Below are 19,373 nucleotides of genomic sequence, written 5' to 3' on the forward strand. Positions count from 1 at the left end.
TTAGACTGAAATACATCCTGTTTGCTTTTACACCCTAAATGATGTCATGATATAAACTTGCCAACCATCCGTATTACAGAAAATTGTGTTTGTTTTTATTGCCTAACAATTCTCTCTGCACTCAACTTGATGCAATTTGAAATCATCCTCCTTCGAAAATTTGCTAAACAAATGCTCCTGCAGTTCCAGAACAAGCCGCTAGGGGGCCCAAACTCATGTCACTTCTTCCCTACCCCAAGAGCTATCTACCAACCAAAATTCGTGACCCTAGCATGTCCAGATCGCGAGATATCAAAACCGGAAGTTCTGCTGCAGTACCAACAAAAGCCGCCAGGGGGCCCAGAATCTAATCATTTCTAGGTCTCATCAAGACCTACCCACCTACCCAAGTTTTATGACAATGCATACTAAGCTTCTTGAGTTATGCTGTTCACAGACGGACAGACGGACAAACGCTACTGAAAACATAACCTTCTTGGCGAAGGTAAAAAAAAAACTCATATTATTTTTCTCCATATGCATCTCATAGACGACGCGGTAGAAAGGCGTTCCATAATGGAACGACTGCGCCATTGTTGCCAAGGCCGAGGTATCGCCATCATCATCATCATCATAGCGTTCGTTGCCATGGTAACGCTGATGGTACACGTGATTCTGGTGCACACCGGCTCCCCACCGTTCAAGCACCATGACTCGGTAAGTTTGCTTCTTCTTTGAACATCTTAGAAAAAGTACCTTTCTTGCATGCTCATTCGCTCACCAACTTGCTCACTCACTCACCTCAATCACTCACACACACCTTACTCATACACTCAATCACTCGCTTGCTAACTCACTCGCTAATTCATTCACTCGCTCGCTCACCTCAAACTCACTCACTCACTCACCTAACACACACACACACACACACACACACACACACACACACACACACACTCACTCACTCACTCACACACACTCACTCACTCACACCTCCCTCACATACTCACTCACTCACACACACCTCCTTCACTCCACCACTCAATCACTCACTCACTCACACACTCACTCACTAATCTCACTCACACACTCACTCACTCACTCACTCACTCACTCACTCACTCACTCACTCACTCACTCACTCACTCACTCACTCACTCACTCACTCACTCACTCACTCACTCACTCTCACACACCTCCCTGAGATTGAGAAACCTGGAGACAACATAATGGCATAGGTTTTGTACTCTAGTATTCCATTGTATGTGTGAGTCCTTCATACATGGTGATACACTAAATCTCAATAATTAAGCAGAGACAAAACTTTTTGAGTTCTAAAACATTTCAAATAAAGTAATATTATGTTGCATATCCAGTCAGAAGGAGAATTAGGCTTGTAAAAATGAAATCCCTCAGGTATATAATAGATCACACATTGCATAATCCAACAATATCCACATACATGTATCTGTCTGTAGCCTGTGACCAACAACCGAGGAACGGACACCACTGACTCTACTGCGCAAGTGAGGACTGTGACGTTGGCTGACGTCATCAGGGTCAGTAGCTGTCTGATTGACTACAGTCTTCTGTAAAATTGTAGTTGTTTTTCGACGGCAGCATTTAGTGGAGCAGATAATATCAAATTTTGGAGGAATCTTTCAAATTGTGATACAAGCACCAAACTTGGTACAAAATGGTGTCTCTAGCTGCTTGCATTAGAACTGCAGAGGCGTTTTTTGCCGGTGCACAATTTGCTTCAAGGGCGCCCCACTGCTTGAGGGGACCTCGAGCGCCGTGGGGGGGTCCGGGGGCATGCTCCCCCGAAAAATGTTGAAAAATGAACCTTCTAAAATGGCATTTCGTGCATTTTTGACAGGATTTCATCCAAGAAAAAATGAGAGATAAATTTTTATTCAATGACAAAGGGAGCAGTTTTTCTAAATACGATTCCATGTCCATCTTTTCAAGAAAAATCTTGGACCTTTACATTAAAAGTGGACCAAAAAGTGAACCTTTACATAAAAAGTGGATCTTTGAGCCTTGTGGGGGGGCCCCCGCCCCCCCCTGGCTACGGGCATATGATGTGTCCAGAATTTGAAATTTTGAAAATAACCGTCACACAGGTCAACCCGGCGGCCGGTGGGCGTGGTGACGCAGTCCCTGCGAAAGTGGAAACAGCCGGACCTGCACAAGCCACCAGGCCGCTTCCCGTGGACACTAAAGGTTTGTCATTTATTACAGATTGTGGCGGACTTCTAGCCTCTACCAGGCTTCGGGCAGCGGCAGGAAGAGCAGAAACAGGAAGCGGCACATTGACATTAAATGAATGAATGAATGAAGACCTTTATTGTACGCAAATACCCACTGGGTTCAGTACAGGTCACAGGAAAGACGTCACAGTTTGCAATGATGAATATATACAATGTACAAGCTAGCACTAATTCTATGTACTATGGACATATCGTCTAATAATTACGATAATTTGGCTTCTTCTCGCTTCTTAGTAATGATGTAGATATAAAGTACAGAATCGTTTTATAATCGAAGGTTTGTCTAAAGCCATTAGAAATATGAACTTATCTGTGTTGCTAAGATGTATGAAATGGGGAAACATACATTGCAATAGTTTATAAAGCTCAGCTCTCTCTTCGTTGTATAAACTACATTCTAATACAAAGACATTGTACTCTTTAGCCTAGTGGACGAAGTCTAATCTCCAAGCGGATGTTTTGGTGGCTGCAAAATGGCCACTCTGTATCCATTTTCCAGGCAGTTACCATTTCGACACCCGCGAAATGTGAAAATTAAATGGGTGGCAAAAAAGGGGTGGCGAAAATTCAACTGCCTGGCAAGTGGATATAGCCAGGCCAATTTGATATTGTCTACATTAATTGCATTTGGCCAATTTCTACTCTTTCCAGCCGCTTCCCAAAGCCTTGTAGAGGCTAGCGGATTTCTCTAATGTCCCACTTAGGCCACACCAATTTAATTTGTTGGTTCTCGGATTCGCCTCTTCATTTTTTTCTGATTTGCAAAAAAAAAAGATTCTGGTTCTGAATCAACTCAAAAATGCTCACATTTTTCCCCCAACAGTTGAGGAAATTCCTTTTCTTCCTAGTTGTTACAGTTTTTCCATCTATCAATGCAGTGGTTTGATTAAAAGTTCAAAATTTATACTTTAAATTTTAACCCAGCCTTTTTTGTTGACTTCATGGCTCATATTGTAGCATTTGGGGCTATAAATATGTATAATAGGATGCCTAGACCTGTTTTTATTTTTATTTTTTTCGCCCTGTCGCTTCATATTTTTTCTGAAAAAATCCGAGAACCAACAAATTAAATTGGTGTGGCCTTATGGTCCACTTGGTTCTTATATAGGAGGCTTAAACTTCTGTGCCAGGCGTTTTGTGACAAAGATCCTTCTTTTATCTGGCTGTAGAAGTGTCTGGTGGAAGCAGCAGCGTGCGCGTTATCATCTTTGGTGATGAGTCGGGGCCTGGAAACCTGCTCGGCGCGCGCGGAGTCGCAGTTTCCCCCGACAAGATCTGGGTGGCTGACCAGACCAAAGCCCGTCTCCAAGTCTACAACATGGCAGGCGCCTTCCAGCACGAGTTCCCACAGGAAGCACCTGGGCTGGGGTACCCAGGAAAGAGGCCAGTTGATGTGTCCATCGACAGAGATGGCCACATCTGGGTCTTGATGACCGGGTACCCTGCCAGTGCTGACCGCGTGGTACAGTTGGACAGGGAGGGTCATCTCAAAGCCAACTTTGAGCTCCCTGACAACGTACCACGGGGGGCGACCCGCGGGATGGCTGTGGGCTTGCACAACGACCACGTCTTCGTCACCTGGTCTGACACGTTGTACAGTGGCGGTGTGCAAGCCTTCCAGCCTGACGGGAAGCTCCTGTGGGGCGTCGGCCCGCAGCAGGGGATGAAGATGCCGATGCACGTCGCCGCTAACGAAGAAGGGAACGTCTACGTCTCCGACTACAACTTTCACTACGTCTATGTCTACGACGCGAGCGGGCGGTACGTGCTGAAGTTTGGAGGACCGGGAAGGAGCGGCGGCCGCCTGAATCGTCCTCGAGGCATCTGCGTGGACGGTTCCGGTCACGTCCTGGTGGTGGACTCAGAGAGCCGGCGCGTCGTGATGTACTCAGGCCGGGGCACGTACATCCGCGACATCGCCCTCCCCCGCCGCGCGGAGTACCCGGTAGGGGTTGCAGTCGGGCCGGGAGGACAGCTGGTTGTGTTGAACAAAAACACAATCGTTGTCTTCCCCCGCTACTGACAAGGCCATGTTGAGTTGCCATCCGCGTATCCGCGCGCGCATGAATTTTCATCCTCCCCCCCCCCCCAAAAAAAAAGTTTTCGACCTTGTAAATCGGAAAAGGCAGCTGCAAAGTGAGCAAATATATGTATATGTATACAAATAAATGTATATGCAGTAAATTGAAAAAAAAATATTGGAAAACGATACCAATGTCGTATAATGCCTAAACAATTTCCAAAGAACAAAATGTGAAGAAATGAAAATGGTCCGTCTTAAACACTCTTTCTGTACAGACTTTCAAAGTAATACTGTCAAACAAAGCAGAATGACCCAAACGGTTGTAACAAATTTACAAAATCCATACTACATTGTATCTACAACTTTCAAACCAGCCTTGTCAATTGTATATTTTTTTGTCAATTGTGCCTCGTAATTGTATATTTTCATTGAACTTGAAAATGTGTTCGTTGTGCCTAGAAAAATATGACTTGTAATTGTGGTATCAAACCAGTATACTCTGTAAGCTGGGCCTTTGTAGAACTGTACATTACATCAAGGATGTCCTTGATTACATGCAGTACATACATTATGTAAGTGCAAGCCAATGTCTCATACTACCAGGGAGAGCATGGCAAACCTGTGTTTTTTATTGTTCTGTATTCGGAATTCTGGATAAGGTGAAGCTAATGTTTTTGTGCACAACCAGGCTTCAATTCCATATGTTCTGTCTATATTTCAAAAGTCTTTTAGAGAAACATTATGACGTATACTGCTTTAGCCAGGTCGCTTCTGGTGTAAAATTCACGCAGTCAGTAACAGAATGTCAGTAGTTTTAAAACCTTGACGCAATTTATAATCATAGGGTGACTTTCTAAGTGTAATCTTGACACCATCTGTAGATGTGGATTTTGTAAACAAAACTGTTCTAAGCGTGGGGCTTGCTATAGAAAGATGTAGACAATCAAATTTCTAGAAGGATATTAATATTAATGTTACAATTCGTTTGATATTGGGATCAAAGAGTTCTGAAAAAAGGCGTTTTTCTCCATTTATTTCCTGTCTTTTATTTGATTCCAGATACTTTATGTATGGCTTTTCTTTCATCATAGGCAGATTGTATGAATTTGTATATTTTGTTATTATTATTATTTATTATTGTTATTTATTACTGGGCTACCCAGGATCTCCATAAACCCAGCCCGGGCTTTGCGCCCTGGAGAGGATTATTGTTATTGTTTATAGTTACTTTATTTTCTTTATTAATATCATTGTTATTAGGCCACTCCAATTTAATAGGAGCCATGAAGTCAACACAAAAGGCTGGGTTAACATTCAATGAATTTTGAACTTTTATCATACCACTGCATTGATAGATGGAAAAAAAACTGTAACACCTAGAAAGAAAGGGGCTTTCCTCAACTGTTGGGGGCAAAATATGAGCATTTTTGAGTTGATTCAGAACCAGAATTTTTTTTCTTGCAATTAAAGGCCACACCAATTTAATTTCTTGGTTAACGGATTTTTCTAGAAAAATAATGAAGTGGGCGGGCGAAAAAAAATAAAAACAGGCCTAGGCATCCTATTATGGCCCTAAATGGTACGATAGGAGCCATGAAGTCAACACACCAGGCTGGTTCAAAACAATGAATTTTGAACTTTTAATGATACCACTGCATTGAAAGATGGAATAACTGTAACAACTAGGATGAAAAGGACTGTTTTCAACTGTTCCAGGCAAAATATGAGCATTTTGCTGTTGATTCTAAATTTTTATTTTTATTTGCAAATCAGAAAAAAATGATGCGGGCAAATCCGTTAACCAAGAAATTAAATTGGTGTGGCCAAATCAGAAAAAAATAAAGAGGCGAATCTGAGAACCAACAAATTAAATTAGTGTGGCCTCATCATTATTTATTGTATCCTAATTTTATTGTTTGTATGTGACTTTGTGTATTTTGTTTACTTGTGTAATATAGGGCCCCACTGAAAAGCAGTGTCATCACTGGGGAACCCTGTTTGAATAAATGTATGGCGGAAAATAAATAAATAAACTATATGTTCAGAGTTTTGTAAATGTCTTGATTTATTGCATTTCATCAATTATGCATATAAATTCCAATTAGTGTAATGTATATCTATTAAATGTTTCCAACACCAAAGTTACAAAAACATTCTAGATAATGTAAAAAGTATTGCTGACAATGAGTACAGTTAATACAACAACAGTTTTCATTTTGTGTGACAAACTAAATTATTAACTATGATATCGACTCTGAAAACCTATAATCCATCAATATAAAATCTAACAATTAATATCACTTTTCTGTAATCTCAATATTTACAATTTGTACTTCAACATAACTGTATATTAATTTGTTAAAAGCAAGATTCTTTTTCACTCACTTTCCAATTCCATATTCCAAAAAGCAGGTAGGTGATAACCACCATGATACTAGTAACCTTCATTTGCATTTCAACACATCGTAGCTCCAGCATAAGCATGTTGGGGTATTATTGACTTGTTTTTAAGTGTTTTGTAAGTATTCGTTTTCTCTGAGTGTTGGACATTTAGTACTCAATGATTATTTTGGGGGGGTCAGAATTTTTTTAGTATCTGTTTGACGGAAATGCAGCATCACACTTTTAGGTATTGCGTAATCTCTGAAGAAATTCCTGAGAGAACATCAGTATGAGACTAGATTATACGGGTCATCGCCAGGGGAAACGGGTCAGAGTTCATCACCAGGGGTCATCATCAGAGGAAACTGGTCAGAGGTCATCACCAGGAGACACAGGGGTCATCACCATGGGAAACCAGGGTCAGAGGTCATCACCAGGGATATGGTGTCAGAGGTCATCACCAGGGGATACAGGGGTCAGGACATTCCTGGATGTAAGACTCAAGGTGACCTTCATCCACCTGCATCAGTGCTGTGTAGGTCGTCAGCTGGAGAGGGAGGGGGGGCAAAATGACAGTTTCATCATTCATTGAAACGGTCTGTATTAATTGAAGAAATTGGAGATAATAGTATAAAAATATCCCTCTATTTCCACCTTACACACACATACTTTGTACATACATATATTAAGCCAACTAATGAACATGGTACACAGATGCACGCACCAGGCCAGACTGTAATTTCAGTGTCAGTACCTTGTTCAGAACTGGCTTGCTGGAAAGCACATCGAAGATGTGGGGGAGGTCCGTATTCTGTAAGCAATAAAAGTTGCACTACTTATAAAAACACGTGGAACATTAAAAAAAAGAGGCGAATCCGAGAACCAATAAATTAAATTGGTGTGGCCTGATAAAGAAAAAAGAAGACCTACTGATATGGACATGTTGGCCATGCAGTTATCCCCCGGGGTGCGCCTGTCATCAATGAATGGAGGTTGTTCCCAGTTGTCGTAGTTAGTCTGGAGGAGGAACCATCTGCCATTGGCTGGGTCCAGTCTGGGGAGGGGGGAGGCAAGGGCTTACTAATTAACATCTGTATCTGTATAGCCGGTATAACCGCCTTTCGGCGTAACACACCAGCTTCGCAGGCACGCGGCACGGCGGCAGCTGGCTATATTACACCGATCGACTTGTAACACCTAACCCTTGAACTTCTAGCTCTAGACATTGTTTAAAGCTTATCTATTGACAATGCCCCTACTGTACTTGGTGACAGTGAGTTCCACTCTGCGATAGTTCTAGGAAAGAATGAATTTTTGAACACCTTAATCCTTGGTTGATAACTCTGGTACTTGAAGGCATGACTATTTCTTGTTCTCTTCTGGGCTGGTATTAGGTACTTACTAGTTGGGACGTACACCAGTTTATTAGTCATTTTGTACATCATGCATAATACCGGTAAGCAGGGATATTGAGAACATGAGGCATTCTTAGTCTTATAATGCTAAACAATGTAGCGATAATGTCTTGTGGTCACTTCTGTATTGTAAATGCCATATTTACATTTCATAATGTACATGTTCTATGTCTCTTTTAGTTAAGTGGCCAACTCTTTCAGGAGTACTAGTCACAACTATAAACAACAGGTGGAAGCAGGTCCACTGTGTTGCAAGAGTAAGACTAAGAGAGTTGAACATTACCTCTTGATGTCCAGTGCTTTTTCCCGAGACCTGGTAATGATGGCTCCCTGCAAATGTGGGCAAAGAAAAAAGAAGTGGATAAATTGACTTGTTGTTGTGTTTGCTGGTAGACTTTAAAAGCTTAGTTTAATGACATATTTTCCATATGATCCTTACATGCTTTTTTCTTTAAGAGATGATGGATTGGTAAAAATTTTTGTGGAGAGTGGAAAAATTGCGCAAAATGAAGGAAAGACACACATTGGCTAGAACACTGGTTCAAACTCTCAAAGTCTCGAACAAAGAAACACTTATGCATGCCCGTAGCCAGGGGGGGTTTGGGGGGAAGAATGTTAAGGTCCACTTTTTGATCCACTTTTTATGTAGAGGTCCAAGATTTTTCTTGAAAAGATAGACTGGAATCATAGAAAAACTGTTCCCTTTGTCATTGGATAAAAACTTATCTCTGTTTTTTTCTTTGAAATCCTCTCAAAAATGCACGAAATGCCATTTTAGAAGGTTCATTTTTCAAAATTTTCCGGGGGAACATGACCCCGGAACCCCCCTAGGAACCTCGCGTCTACGGCGCTTGAGGTCCCCTCAAGCAGTGGGAAGAACCCCCCCCTCATTAAAAATCCTGGCTACGGGCATGCTTATGGACGACAAAAGCTAGGTCACCTCTCCTGACTTGGTCCCCCCCAGGATGAAGTAGGCAGGTGCCAGCATGGTCCTGTTGGACAGCCAGGTTTCCGCCTCTGTGAAGCTGGTGGCATTTTCCAAAACCTCCCTTGTCAGGAACCCCATCCACGATCCATCACGCTGCCCCAGGATCCACTCAATTAGACCTGCCAATCAATCAGTCCAATCAGTTAAATCAGCCAATCAATGAATCAGTTCAATCAATCCTATCTATCCACCAATATTTACTCAATCCAATCAATCAGTTAATCAACTTATATCATGTGAAAATCATATTGGAATCATTCTAGGCAAGAGCCAATAACTATCATAATGATGATACAGCAAAATTGTGTAAAAGTTGAGGAAGGAGAAAAAAAATTAAAGAATTAATAGACCAAAGTGACTTCTTTCTCTTCACTCATACCTTTGCTTTGTATCATTAATTCCTCTGGAAAATAACACGGTATCATGACAGGAAATGCAAGTTTTACTCACCGATGTACCCTCCATCAGCAGAAAACCTCTCATTCATACTGTAGGTAAAGGTTTGCTGGGGAAGGAACATACTGTCAGACAATTGCAATTTTTAAGTTCTGTGATGATAAAAAGAAGTAGTACATTAATTACTCTTAGTGTCTCTTATTTCTTTCCACATGTCAAAACCCTAAGAAAAAAACTGTCTGCTCTGCACTACAGGTTTTTTTTTCTATTCCAACATTTTTTTTTCAACTTATTTTATGCCGCCTCCAATGCAGACAAATACATGAACGGACAACGTAACAGACATACTCATTTATGCCTGAATAAAGTGAGGAAATTTGGGAAAAGTGACAGTTTTCCAAGGGCACAAGATTGGTGGCATGGCACTATGGCAGGATTCGAACTCAGGACCTCTTGGCTGAACGCTCTGTTGTTACGCCACACGCCCCCCCCCACCCCCACCCAGTTACTGTTAGAACTACAGTTACTGTACTAACTAGCCATCAAACCAAGCTTGTATATCTTACTCACAGGTTTGACAGCGGTCAGCAGTCCCACGTAGCCGGCAAAGTTAACGGATTTGAAGACCGTCTTCCCGCCACGCTGCCAGTCCAGGTTCACCACGATTGGTCGCAGTTTCTCACTCAGTGCCCAGGTGTTGTTCTTAATGTCCCACCTGTGGACAAATGTTTTATTCATTAATTTTGTTTGGCTGGTATATACATTACAGCAAGGACTGCATGGCTTAACTAATTTAAGGATTCACCTTGGCTTTTGGAGGTTTTCAAATTAATTCAAAATTATTAAAATAATTTGTAGGGCCTTGCTGTTCATTTATATTATAAAATACTTCTCTGAAACCACTCCCCAGACAAGGCTGGAGTGGGAGGTGCCTGGAATCCATCTGAAATTCTAGTGCCAGTTAATTCCTTTTATAGCATATTCGACTTTTCAAAATTCTGACTTTCATGAAGTATAATGCATAGTAACAACTATCTTACCCCAGAAACAGCCCAAAATCCAGGTTCCTGGCATGGAACAACTTTCCTGCAGACACAAATGGAAAAATAGACTTTGTTATTACATGTACAATGTATGTATGTGTATGTAGGAATTTCAACTTTTTTTGAAAATGTCACTGTTCAGTTTGTTTGTTTGTTTCAATGTTATTAGACAATAACATTACCAATACCTGTAGGATCCTCAGCGACTATGGATGTGCAGACAGTGAAAAATTCGTAGAAAACGTTGAAGAGGACCACCTCACCTAACAGAAAAAAGAAAACAATGATACCAAGTACCAAACGTTCATCCCAAATATCACTTACTTACACAATGATTATAATTTAAATGCAAAACACAAAAATCAAATATGTGAAATACAATTGTATGTATCTGCTTAGAAAGTAAGCATACATTGTTTTTCGACTACACGTACTTCTGATAAATATGTATGTAGATTTGTGAATTTATGCAGCATTGATAATGTATTTTTTAAGACACCATTTATACAGCTATTCCAAACTACCCCGTATGTATTGAGATTCTGACAACATACCATGCAGGAAAAAAATTCTGTTTTGACTAACTACTAATGGTACTTTTCGCTTTCATACCTAGAGGGATGTCTGTGGCCTTGGCTATGCCCTTGATCTCATCAGCGAATGGGTAAGGAAGGGTGTCGGCTAGGGGGGCCTGGATGACAAGAAAATAGTTAATAATTGTACTATTATACAGTGAAGAGCAATTCAGCCCCAGGGCTGCAAAGAGCTTTACAGGATACTAATAAGACAATAAACCAATCTATAAGACATATTGGCAGTGCTGTGGCACTTTTTTTAGTGATGCAGAGGTGACCACAAAAACAATGTTGCCATGAATATTTTAACTAATATTTTAAGAACTCGAAATTCATTTTTGGGAATAGGTACACCCAACCTAAATAACTGGGTGCACAAACTGTTTTTTTGGGTTCACCATATAAGATACATCAGGGCTCGAACTTAACGATGTCCCGATGTCCCCTGGCCACTAAAATTTAGACCGGGACACCTGAAAAATCATTTTGGGACACTTTTGGGACAATAGAAAAATAATCAACTAAGGTCTCATACCGGAATTACTCCGCACGTGTAGTCTCTAAAAGAGTCCCGACAAAAAAATGATTGTGCCTGAACAGCGTGAGTTTAGGTCCACCATAAAATCCCTTTCATCACTCAGACCTGATCTAAAAAGGATTTGAGGTGAAAGCCTGTTTATTACTGACAGGATCAGGCAGGGAAGTTTCGGCGTCCGAGCGATTGTCGGACGTATACGCTTATTTTGACCTGAGTACTGCGGTCGGGCACAGTGAGCCAAAAGAGGGCCTCTTCCGGGTCATGGGTAATTGCAGTTATACATGACGTAAATATCGAACTAGCGGTTAGAATTGGGGAAAAATTTTTTTATCGTTTACATGATACGTGTGCTTGGTATAGACAGCAAAAAATCTGTTGATATACGATTTTTTGATTGGATTGACAGCCAAAATAGTGGCCTATTTTAACGTGTAAGTCTACGGGGCGGCGAAATTGGCGTATGAGACCCTAAGTTAGAATGTCTGCCCTTCATGCGTTTATCGGGCGCGCAACCCGGCTTTCGGCTCCCGAAAAGCCTGCCGAAAGTTAAGGATTTTATTCCAATATTTCTGCGATAAATTTCAAAATTAGCGATTTTATGCCAATATTTCCCTGATAAATGTGCTCGTCATTCCAATTTTCTTCCGCCGGGCGACATGGATCGAGCCGCTACGCCGCTAATCGCACGGATCGGGCCGCGCGAGCTACGCTAGTTTTTGGCGGCTCGACGGAGAAATAATCCACCCCAGAAGAAATGTTACGCATGAAAATAACAACTATAACTTGATTTCCTCATTATATGGGTTTTTGAGGCCGTAAAATGTTTTAAACGGTTGACATTTGTCCGAAAAAACAGCTAGAAATCCATTTGAAAGACAGATAAAATGGCCGACGCTTTTCACTACAAAAATGACCTGAAAGGTCATTAGATAGCATCCAAACGTACAAGATATTACAACGAGCTAAAATGATACTTCAAACGCATGAAAAAAATATTTTTCGGCAACAACAGAAATAAAAATTCACTCAATATTTTAGAACGTTAATTTGCAAACGAAACTGTGAAAATTTACGAATTTATTGGTTTCTATTATCAGAATATAATATGTTATTGTTTCTATGAATGTGTGGTTGGATGCTGTGAAGGACTTTTAGTTTTACATTGATACTTGATACATTGGGGGAGATAATTAATACCGCGATCCGAGTGTCTCTCAATAATTGTTTTTGAGTATGAGTTTATAGACATAATCACATTTTTATTTGTTTAGTTGTGTCAATATGTGATTTTTTTTTTTTTTTTGAAAATGGTTTAAGGAAATATTACTGGGTCACTAGCTTTGGTTATATCGGTAACACCTTTGGAATACTTGCTCCAAGTTCCAGGTAGTAAATACATGTACTGTTTGTATCATGTATTTTTTGAACTTGTGGAAGCACCGTTGGCCCCCGGTTAGGGGTCATCCGGGGAACCTATGCCCAATTTTTTTCAAAACTAAGTGTTGATAATACAATTTTTTCGAACATGAAGAGGATATTATAGAATTAAGTACAGATCTTTAACATTTCTCCAGCTTTACAAGTCTGCAGTTGTACAGAAAATGTAGAACTGAAGTTGCCGGAGATGATTTTGTGTTCAGAAAAGACAAAATGCAATAGCTTCCCCCGATAGACCTCCCCCTGCAACGCACTGCGCGTTCTGGGGATACCCCTGTAAACTGGACAAGTTTGAATTTGAGTTGGATTTGAGTTAATTTCATTGTCAATTGGCTTATACAGCAATACTACACTCTGACTAAGCTCTACAGTTGTTGTTATAGTTTTATACATAATTCATGAAAACCAGGTTGGGACAGTCCATTCACATTTCGGGACAGTTGGAAATTACTTTTGGGACAATTCTGGGACAGTAGGGAAAAAAGTTAAGTTCGAGCCCTGATACATGTAGGTAGAAAATGTCAAAATGTCAGCAAAAATTTAGATTATGTTTCATTTCTAAAGAAAAGTAATATGACAATGATTTTATTATTTTTCTGACATTAAGATGTCAAGAATATGCTGTATATACTACAAAAATGTATATAGTAAAACATTAAACATCTTTCCATACCTAATATTTGGGTGCACTGGTGCACCCACTGAAAAATTGGGTGCACAGCTCCAAATTTGGGTGCACTAACTGACTAAGGTGCACATGCATCCAGTATTTAGAGCACTGAACATCTACAGTGAGCACTCTTGCAGCAATAAGAATTTTTTATAGTCACACATATAGTTAGTAACTTTCATAACTCTGCCACTGGTAACTTAACTGACATAAGACTGCAACGTTTAAAGAAAGGCGACATAAAGAGATACTATGCAGCATCACCTGAGGCACATGTATGAGCACTTCAGATATCCAGGACTGGTGTTCAAGACATTGTTTGGAAGGCCTTGATACTTGGTAACACCATTTTCTTAATATGGAAGTTTTTGGGTCCCCTAGGCCTGTAGGAGTATGAGAGTTAATGGTACACGTAAAAGTTTGAAGAGCCAAACTTACCAGGTATTTGTCCACCATAGCAATGATGCTTCCGTTACCAAACGCTCCAGCAAAGGCCTTGATCTCTGCTATCATATCCTTTATCTGGAAAGTTAACATAGCAATGTAAACCATTAATTTTTTTTTATTTGCCCTAGCACAAAAATAAAATGTTACAGTAAGAAAGTTATGAGGTTAGAGTATTACATTTTGCTAGGCTGGGCTCTAAGATAAATCAAGGATGTTGAACGTCCTTGGATACTAGTAAATATATATACATGTAGATTGGGCAAAACTTTCTGTTATGAGCAGCAAAATTCTGTCAATTGATGGCTAGAATAAGTAAATGTTACAGTACCAGACTAACATTTTGTTCCACTATACATGTAATATAGTTAAGGCCACACCAATTTAATTTCTTGGTTAACGGATTTTTCTAGAAAAATAATGGAGCGGGCAGGCAAAAAAAATAAAAACAGGCCTAGGCATCCTATTATGGCCCAAATTGGTACTGTAACAATAGGAGCCATGGAGTCAACACACCAGGCTGGTTCAAAATTTAAACAATGAATTTGGAACTTTTAATGATACCATTGAAAGATGGAATAACTGTAACAACTAGGAAAAAAAGGACTGTTTTCAACTGTTCAGGGCAAAATATGTGCATTTTGCAGTTGATTCTGAATTTTTATTTTTATTTGCAAATCAGAAAAAACATGAAGCGGGCGAATCCGTTAACCAAGAAATTAAATTGGTGTGGCCTTAGTAAAAGATCTGTAAACAAAATTGGTTCCTGACCTCTGGTGCCTTCTCCTTGACCAGACTGTTCCATCTCTCAGCAGGGGGGAGGTCCAGGTTAATCACATAACTGGCAACCTTTGATCTGGGGAGATATTATAACTTATGAAACATATTCTGGTCAATTTATTAACTACTAAATACCAATTCTACTTTACAAACAGGTATATTTTCTCTTACTGTACCTTATTTAAGTCTAAGGGTCCAAAATTCACAGAGATTGTACAAATGTAAGTTACAGTAACTATAATAATGCACAATACTCACTCAGCCTTAGGTGGGTACATTCCATGTTCACATTTTTCTACAAACTGAAAAAAGAAACATTTAAATAATTTAATTTATGTACACAACATTCGATTTGCAATGTGTCTATATACCATATCGTTACATGTACTTAAAATTCTACAAACAGTGGGTACCATGTTGTGACTGAAAATTTTCCTACTTTAATCATCGTATTATCAATAATAATTAATAATCAATTAAACCTCTTTGTAAAATTAAGGTACCCATGGAATACTGACCAATATGAGTTGAATTTTTGACAATAAACTGACTACTTCCTTCACATTTCACAATGGGCGGGGCTACATGCGCAACCTTAACACATCTTAAGGTCGAAAACAAACAAACAAACTTACCGGAGGAACTTGTGTCTGGACCACTACCGCAAGGCACACCAGGATCCCAACAAACCGCAGCAAAACTTCCATCCTGTCACTTGAGCTTCACCTGTATCTACCTGTTACACCTGCAGCTGACAGTAGCACCTGTCACATGTCTAGAAAGGCGCAAAGTCTCACAAATATCTGATCATATGATGAACCAAAGTCCTACATTACATACAACAAAACATTACAGCATGGTCATATGATCCTGAAGTTACCACTAGATTCTACCATTAGACAACAGGAGGAATTATTGGTTTACAAATTAAGCACATTTCAAAGATATAGAAGTTCATTAAGCTATCCCATATTTTTATGTATCAAGTCTAGTACAATATCATGTATATACAATGCAACTGGATTTGATAATTGTAATTTTTGGAAAAAAAATATCTAAACACCCCTATAAGTTGAATGTACTTTACTGATCTCGTGGGCGTGTTGATCACGCGAGATTATACGAGAGTTCCGGCACCTGAAAAATCAAGATGGCGACACAGGTAGGAAATTTTTTTTGTTTCCAGCTGGTTTGGACACGTGTTAACATCTTATTTGTTTGCTCCAAACTATTGCTTTGTGTTGCACTAGAAGTCAGTACTCATTATTTTCCATTTCCGACCTAGAATATGAAATTTTAGCGGTTGTCAACTGTTTTGATTCACGGAAAACAACGAGATTTAGTCCATACCAGCTGCGGGAGTAGCTGTCTAGACAGATTGGCAGACGATAACGTGAGGGGTCCAAAGTCTGGCATAGTTTTAAATATCATGTTATCACGTGCACGTTGTGCATGGGTGAATGTACTTAATAAGGACATATAACATTTGTGATAACCGGTGTTTGTATAGCCTGACTAATCGCGCTCCTGGCGGCCGGCCGTCCCGAAGTTGCCGCCCCCAAATTGTCATTAACTTCCGGCCGAGAGTATGTATGTGTGTAACACAGGCTAGTGTTTGTAGATGTACCCGCTTCATCGATTCAGGCAAATTAGTTATGTTTTTGTCATCATCAAGATTTCATTATCACCAAGATTTCAATATAATAATAAATTATGCAGGAAAGTCTAAGTGCTTTATCTGAAAACCTGTGATATACTGTATATAAACTTCATATATTTTCGCGGAGACTTTAAAATTAGCTAGCCGTCGGCAGCAGTAATACATGCACATTTCAAACACATGTAGTTGCCTTGTCATGTTTTTGCATCAAGATTAGTCCTCATGATAATAAAACCACTGCAGACATACGTATTTAAAGATTTACAGTACATGTACTAAGACAATTATGATCTTTCCCCTGTATCTACTTGGAGATTAGTTCCCAGTAGACCCTGAGGTCTCACTGTGCTTGGTTGACTGAATGACTGTTGTCTGATTTCTCTCCACAGACCCATGAGTTCACAGTGGAGATGACCTGTGGAGGGTGCTCTGGTGCCGTCAGTAGGGTGCTGACCAAAAAGGAGGGTGAGACTAAGAGGCCGCCTTTATTTGCTAGTTATTTTATACATTGATTTAATCTGTAACAAAAACCTCATATAAGGCCACACCGTCTTAATTGTACGGATGACATCCTCTGAAGGCCCGCGGGGGCGAATAAAAAAATCCCGGACAAAAATAGAAATGCTACTAAACCGCTGGCATTGTGAATTTGCGGCAGTACATAGCGACGTAGACGACAAGCCGCCACATGCTGGCGTTTTGCGGAATTTATGAATCGGTACTGTACGTGTGTAACTTACCTTCGGCAGCCTGGGTGCCGTCCTCCATAGTTACCACAGGCTCCGTATTGTTGCTAACTACCATAGACTTACCAGGCCTAGAACCAGGCCAGAGCCTCGGTGGACGTGATTTTTTTTTTGAGAACAGCAGAAAATCAATGCGCGTGCGGATGTCATCCATAAAATTAAGTCTGTGTGGCCTAAAAGCCTTAAAATCTCAATATGTTACAGTCATGTACCTACATAGGTTTCAAGGTCCAGACCTGGATTTTTTTTGGAGAAGGTACAAAGCCTTTGATCCCATATGTGATGTACCCTTTCTGAACCCAACACACTTATTGTTAAGAGTAAGGCTAGCATTGCATAGTAGCAAGAAAAAATTAGATGTATCATAGGCTCAAAAGCCAATCATGCTGTCTCTCCCATCAACTGATGACCAATTGATATTATGATGATGATGACATTCCCAGGTGTCTCACTTGTATAACCCTCTTCTGTACCATCCCTCCACAGGTGTGGAGAAGTTTGACATTGACCTCGAGGGTAAGAAGGTGTTTGTGACCTCCAGCCTGTCTTCTGAGGAAATCCTGGAGACACTGAAGAAAACGGGGAAGGCCACAAGCTACGTGGGGACCAAGAACTGAGGGGTGAGTGTGATACAGCAGGGCTTGAAATTAATTTTTGGGAATACGTGCACCCAACCTAAAAATTTAGGTGCATCAAAATTTTTTTGGGGTGCACCATTATAGAACAAAACCTAATTACAGGTCTTACTGCTCCTCTTCTGTTCTTGAATCTGAAATAGGAGCTAACTTCAAAATCTAAATTCACCTCAAAGTCAGATTTAATCATTTTTCTGACACTTAGATGCCAAGAATATCCTGTATACTATCATAAATTTGAGATGTACCCACAGAAATATTTGGGTGCATCAGTTCACCCACAGAAAAAAAATGGGTGCACAGCTTCACTTTTGGGTGCACTAAGGTGCACATGCACCCAGCATTTCAAGCCCTGTACAGGCATAAGTAAATAGCTGGTATAAATGTGTTGATTACATACTAGTATTACTAGTATACAGCTTAAAATTTGCTTCAGTATCTATGGCAAGTAAATACCTACAATTTTTAACTTCCCTACTGCAGTCTTTGATGTATCTCAGTGTTTAATATGTTGGATAGCTAGGATACCTTAACAAACAAACAATAACCTGAAGTAAACAACTACTCAAACATGCTTTATTCTTCTCTCTTCTTGCAGCCCGAAGCAACCCATTGCCAACAAGACCAACTAATGTGTGAACAGTCACCACATCAGTGACTTACAGGAGCAAATGGCCACATTGTTAGTTAACCAGCCAGCTGTAGTGTCATCAAGAGATGAAGTAGATTTCTGTGATGATCATGATCATGATAAATTATCAACGTAAGGTTTGGGCTATTGTGATTATCATAGTGGCAAATTTTTATTTCAGTAATGTGTAGTGCTGCATACCGGTTCACTGGACTTGGATCCGGTCTTGTAAGAATGTTTAGGTTCAAGTCCAAAAAAACCTAAAAGTCAAGAACCGAGTCTGGACTTATTACCATAAAAGACCATTTCACATATTACCCCTTTTCTTTCCAAACCACCTACATGTAAAACCTTCCATAGATTGCAAAATCTGTGCTGCAAAATGAAGAAAACATTGCCATCGGGCATCGTCAAGCACCGGCCTCCATGTTATGTGGCCAAAGTTTCACCCAGACAACATTCATTGCAAGGTTGCCAACATGCAATTTTGTATATGCCATGGGTTTAGGTCCGGACTTACAAGTCCGGAACTGAACCTAAACCTCTTGACTTGAATCCGGACCTGAACCTAAATGTGGGTTTAGGTATGCAGCACTAGTAATGTGGAGCGCAAAAGTTTAAGGTGACATGCTTTTCTTTTTGTTGCAATGAAGTCAGCAATATATTACAATTCACAAATCACTGTCTTCTTACCACTTTACAAATGTTGTAAGTGAAATGATGGACAAGTTGAAGTTAATTTTAAAGGAAACCTGAAT

At 40.1% G+C, this 19,373-nt stretch overlaps 3 protein-coding genes across 3 annotated transcripts; 2 read left to right on the forward strand and 1 right to left on the reverse strand.

The window, feature by feature from the left end:
- The first annotated feature begins 2,063 nt into the window (after window positions 1–2,063).
- On the forward strand, window positions 2,064–4,275 carry LOC109487646 (tripartite motif-containing protein 3-like). Its single transcript, XM_019791651.1, has 2 exons — window positions 2,064–2,205; window positions 3,422–4,275. Exons 1-2 carry the CDS (start codon window positions 2,064–2,066, stop codon window positions 4,273–4,275), a joined length of 996 nt encoding a protein of 331 aa, XP_019647210.1.
- A 2,082-nt stretch (window positions 4,276–6,357) lies between these two features.
- On the reverse strand, window positions 6,358–15,769 carry LOC109487765 (acid ceramidase-like). Its single transcript, XM_019791830.1, has 14 exons — window positions 15,579–15,769; window positions 15,202–15,245; window positions 14,935–15,019; window positions 14,158–14,241; window positions 11,112–11,190; window positions 10,688–10,762; window positions 10,497–10,542; window positions 10,027–10,171; window positions 9,511–9,565; window positions 9,013–9,179; window positions 8,356–8,402; window positions 7,588–7,711; window positions 7,412–7,468; window positions 6,358–7,204 (listed from the first exon to the last, which is right to left on the reverse strand). The coding sequence occupies exons 1-14, from the start codon at window positions 15,648–15,650 to the stop codon at window positions 7,115–7,117; spliced, it is 1,170 nt and encodes a 389-aa protein (XP_019647389.1). The 5' UTR covers window positions 15,651–15,769; the 3' UTR covers window positions 6,358–7,114.
- A 267-nt stretch (window positions 15,770–16,036) lies between these two features.
- Window positions 16,037–18,835, forward strand: LOC109487770 (copper transport protein ATOX1-like). Its single transcript, XM_019791836.1, has 4 exons — window positions 16,037–16,105; window positions 16,993–17,068; window positions 17,836–17,969; window positions 18,583–18,835. Exons 1-3 carry the CDS (start codon window positions 16,094–16,096, stop codon window positions 17,964–17,966), a joined length of 219 nt encoding a protein of 72 aa, XP_019647395.1. The 5' UTR covers window positions 16,037–16,093; the 3' UTR covers window positions 17,967–17,969; window positions 18,583–18,835.
- Window positions 18,836–19,373: the final 538 nt, after the last annotated feature.

This window comes from Branchiostoma belcheri, unplaced genomic scaffold, assembly GCF_001625305.1.
Source record: "Branchiostoma belcheri isolate BF01 breed outbred unplaced genomic scaffold, Haploidv18h27 scaffold9, whole genome shotgun sequence".
Taxonomy (NCBI): domain Eukaryota; kingdom Metazoa; phylum Chordata; class Leptocardii; order Amphioxiformes; family Branchiostomatidae; genus Branchiostoma; species Branchiostoma belcheri.

What these genes read in the sequence shown, in the direction of transcription:
- LOC109487646 (XM_019791651.1), top strand. Translation starts at nt 2,064, where the DNA reads ATGTGTCCAGAATTTGAAATTTTGAAAATAACCGTCACACAGGTCAAC. An exon ending in GCTTCCCGTGGACACTAAAG is followed by an intron (nt 2,206 to 3,421) that starts GTTTGTCATTTA and finishes ATCTGGCTGTAG; the next exon opens with AAGTGTCTGGTGGAAGCAGC.
- LOC109487765 (XM_019791830.1), bottom strand. Translation starts at nt 15,650, where the DNA reads ATGGAAGTTTTGCTGCGGTTTGTTGGGATCCTGGTGTGCCTTGCGGTA. An exon ending in TCCAGACACAAGTTCCTCCG is followed by an intron (nt 15,246 to 15,578) that starts GTAAGTTTGTTT and finishes TTCTTTTTTCAG; the next exon opens with TTTGTAGAAAAATGTGAACA. An exon ending in AAAGCACTGGACATCAAGAG is followed by an intron (nt 7,712 to 8,355) that starts GTAATGTTCAAC and finishes CCCCCTCCCCAG; the next exon opens with ACTGGACCCAGCCAATGGCA.
- LOC109487770 (XM_019791836.1), top strand. An exon ending in GGTGCTGACCAAAAAGGAGG is followed by an intron (nt 17,069 to 17,835) that starts GTGAGACTAAGA and finishes ATCCCTCCACAG; the next exon opens with GTGTGGAGAAGTTTGACATT.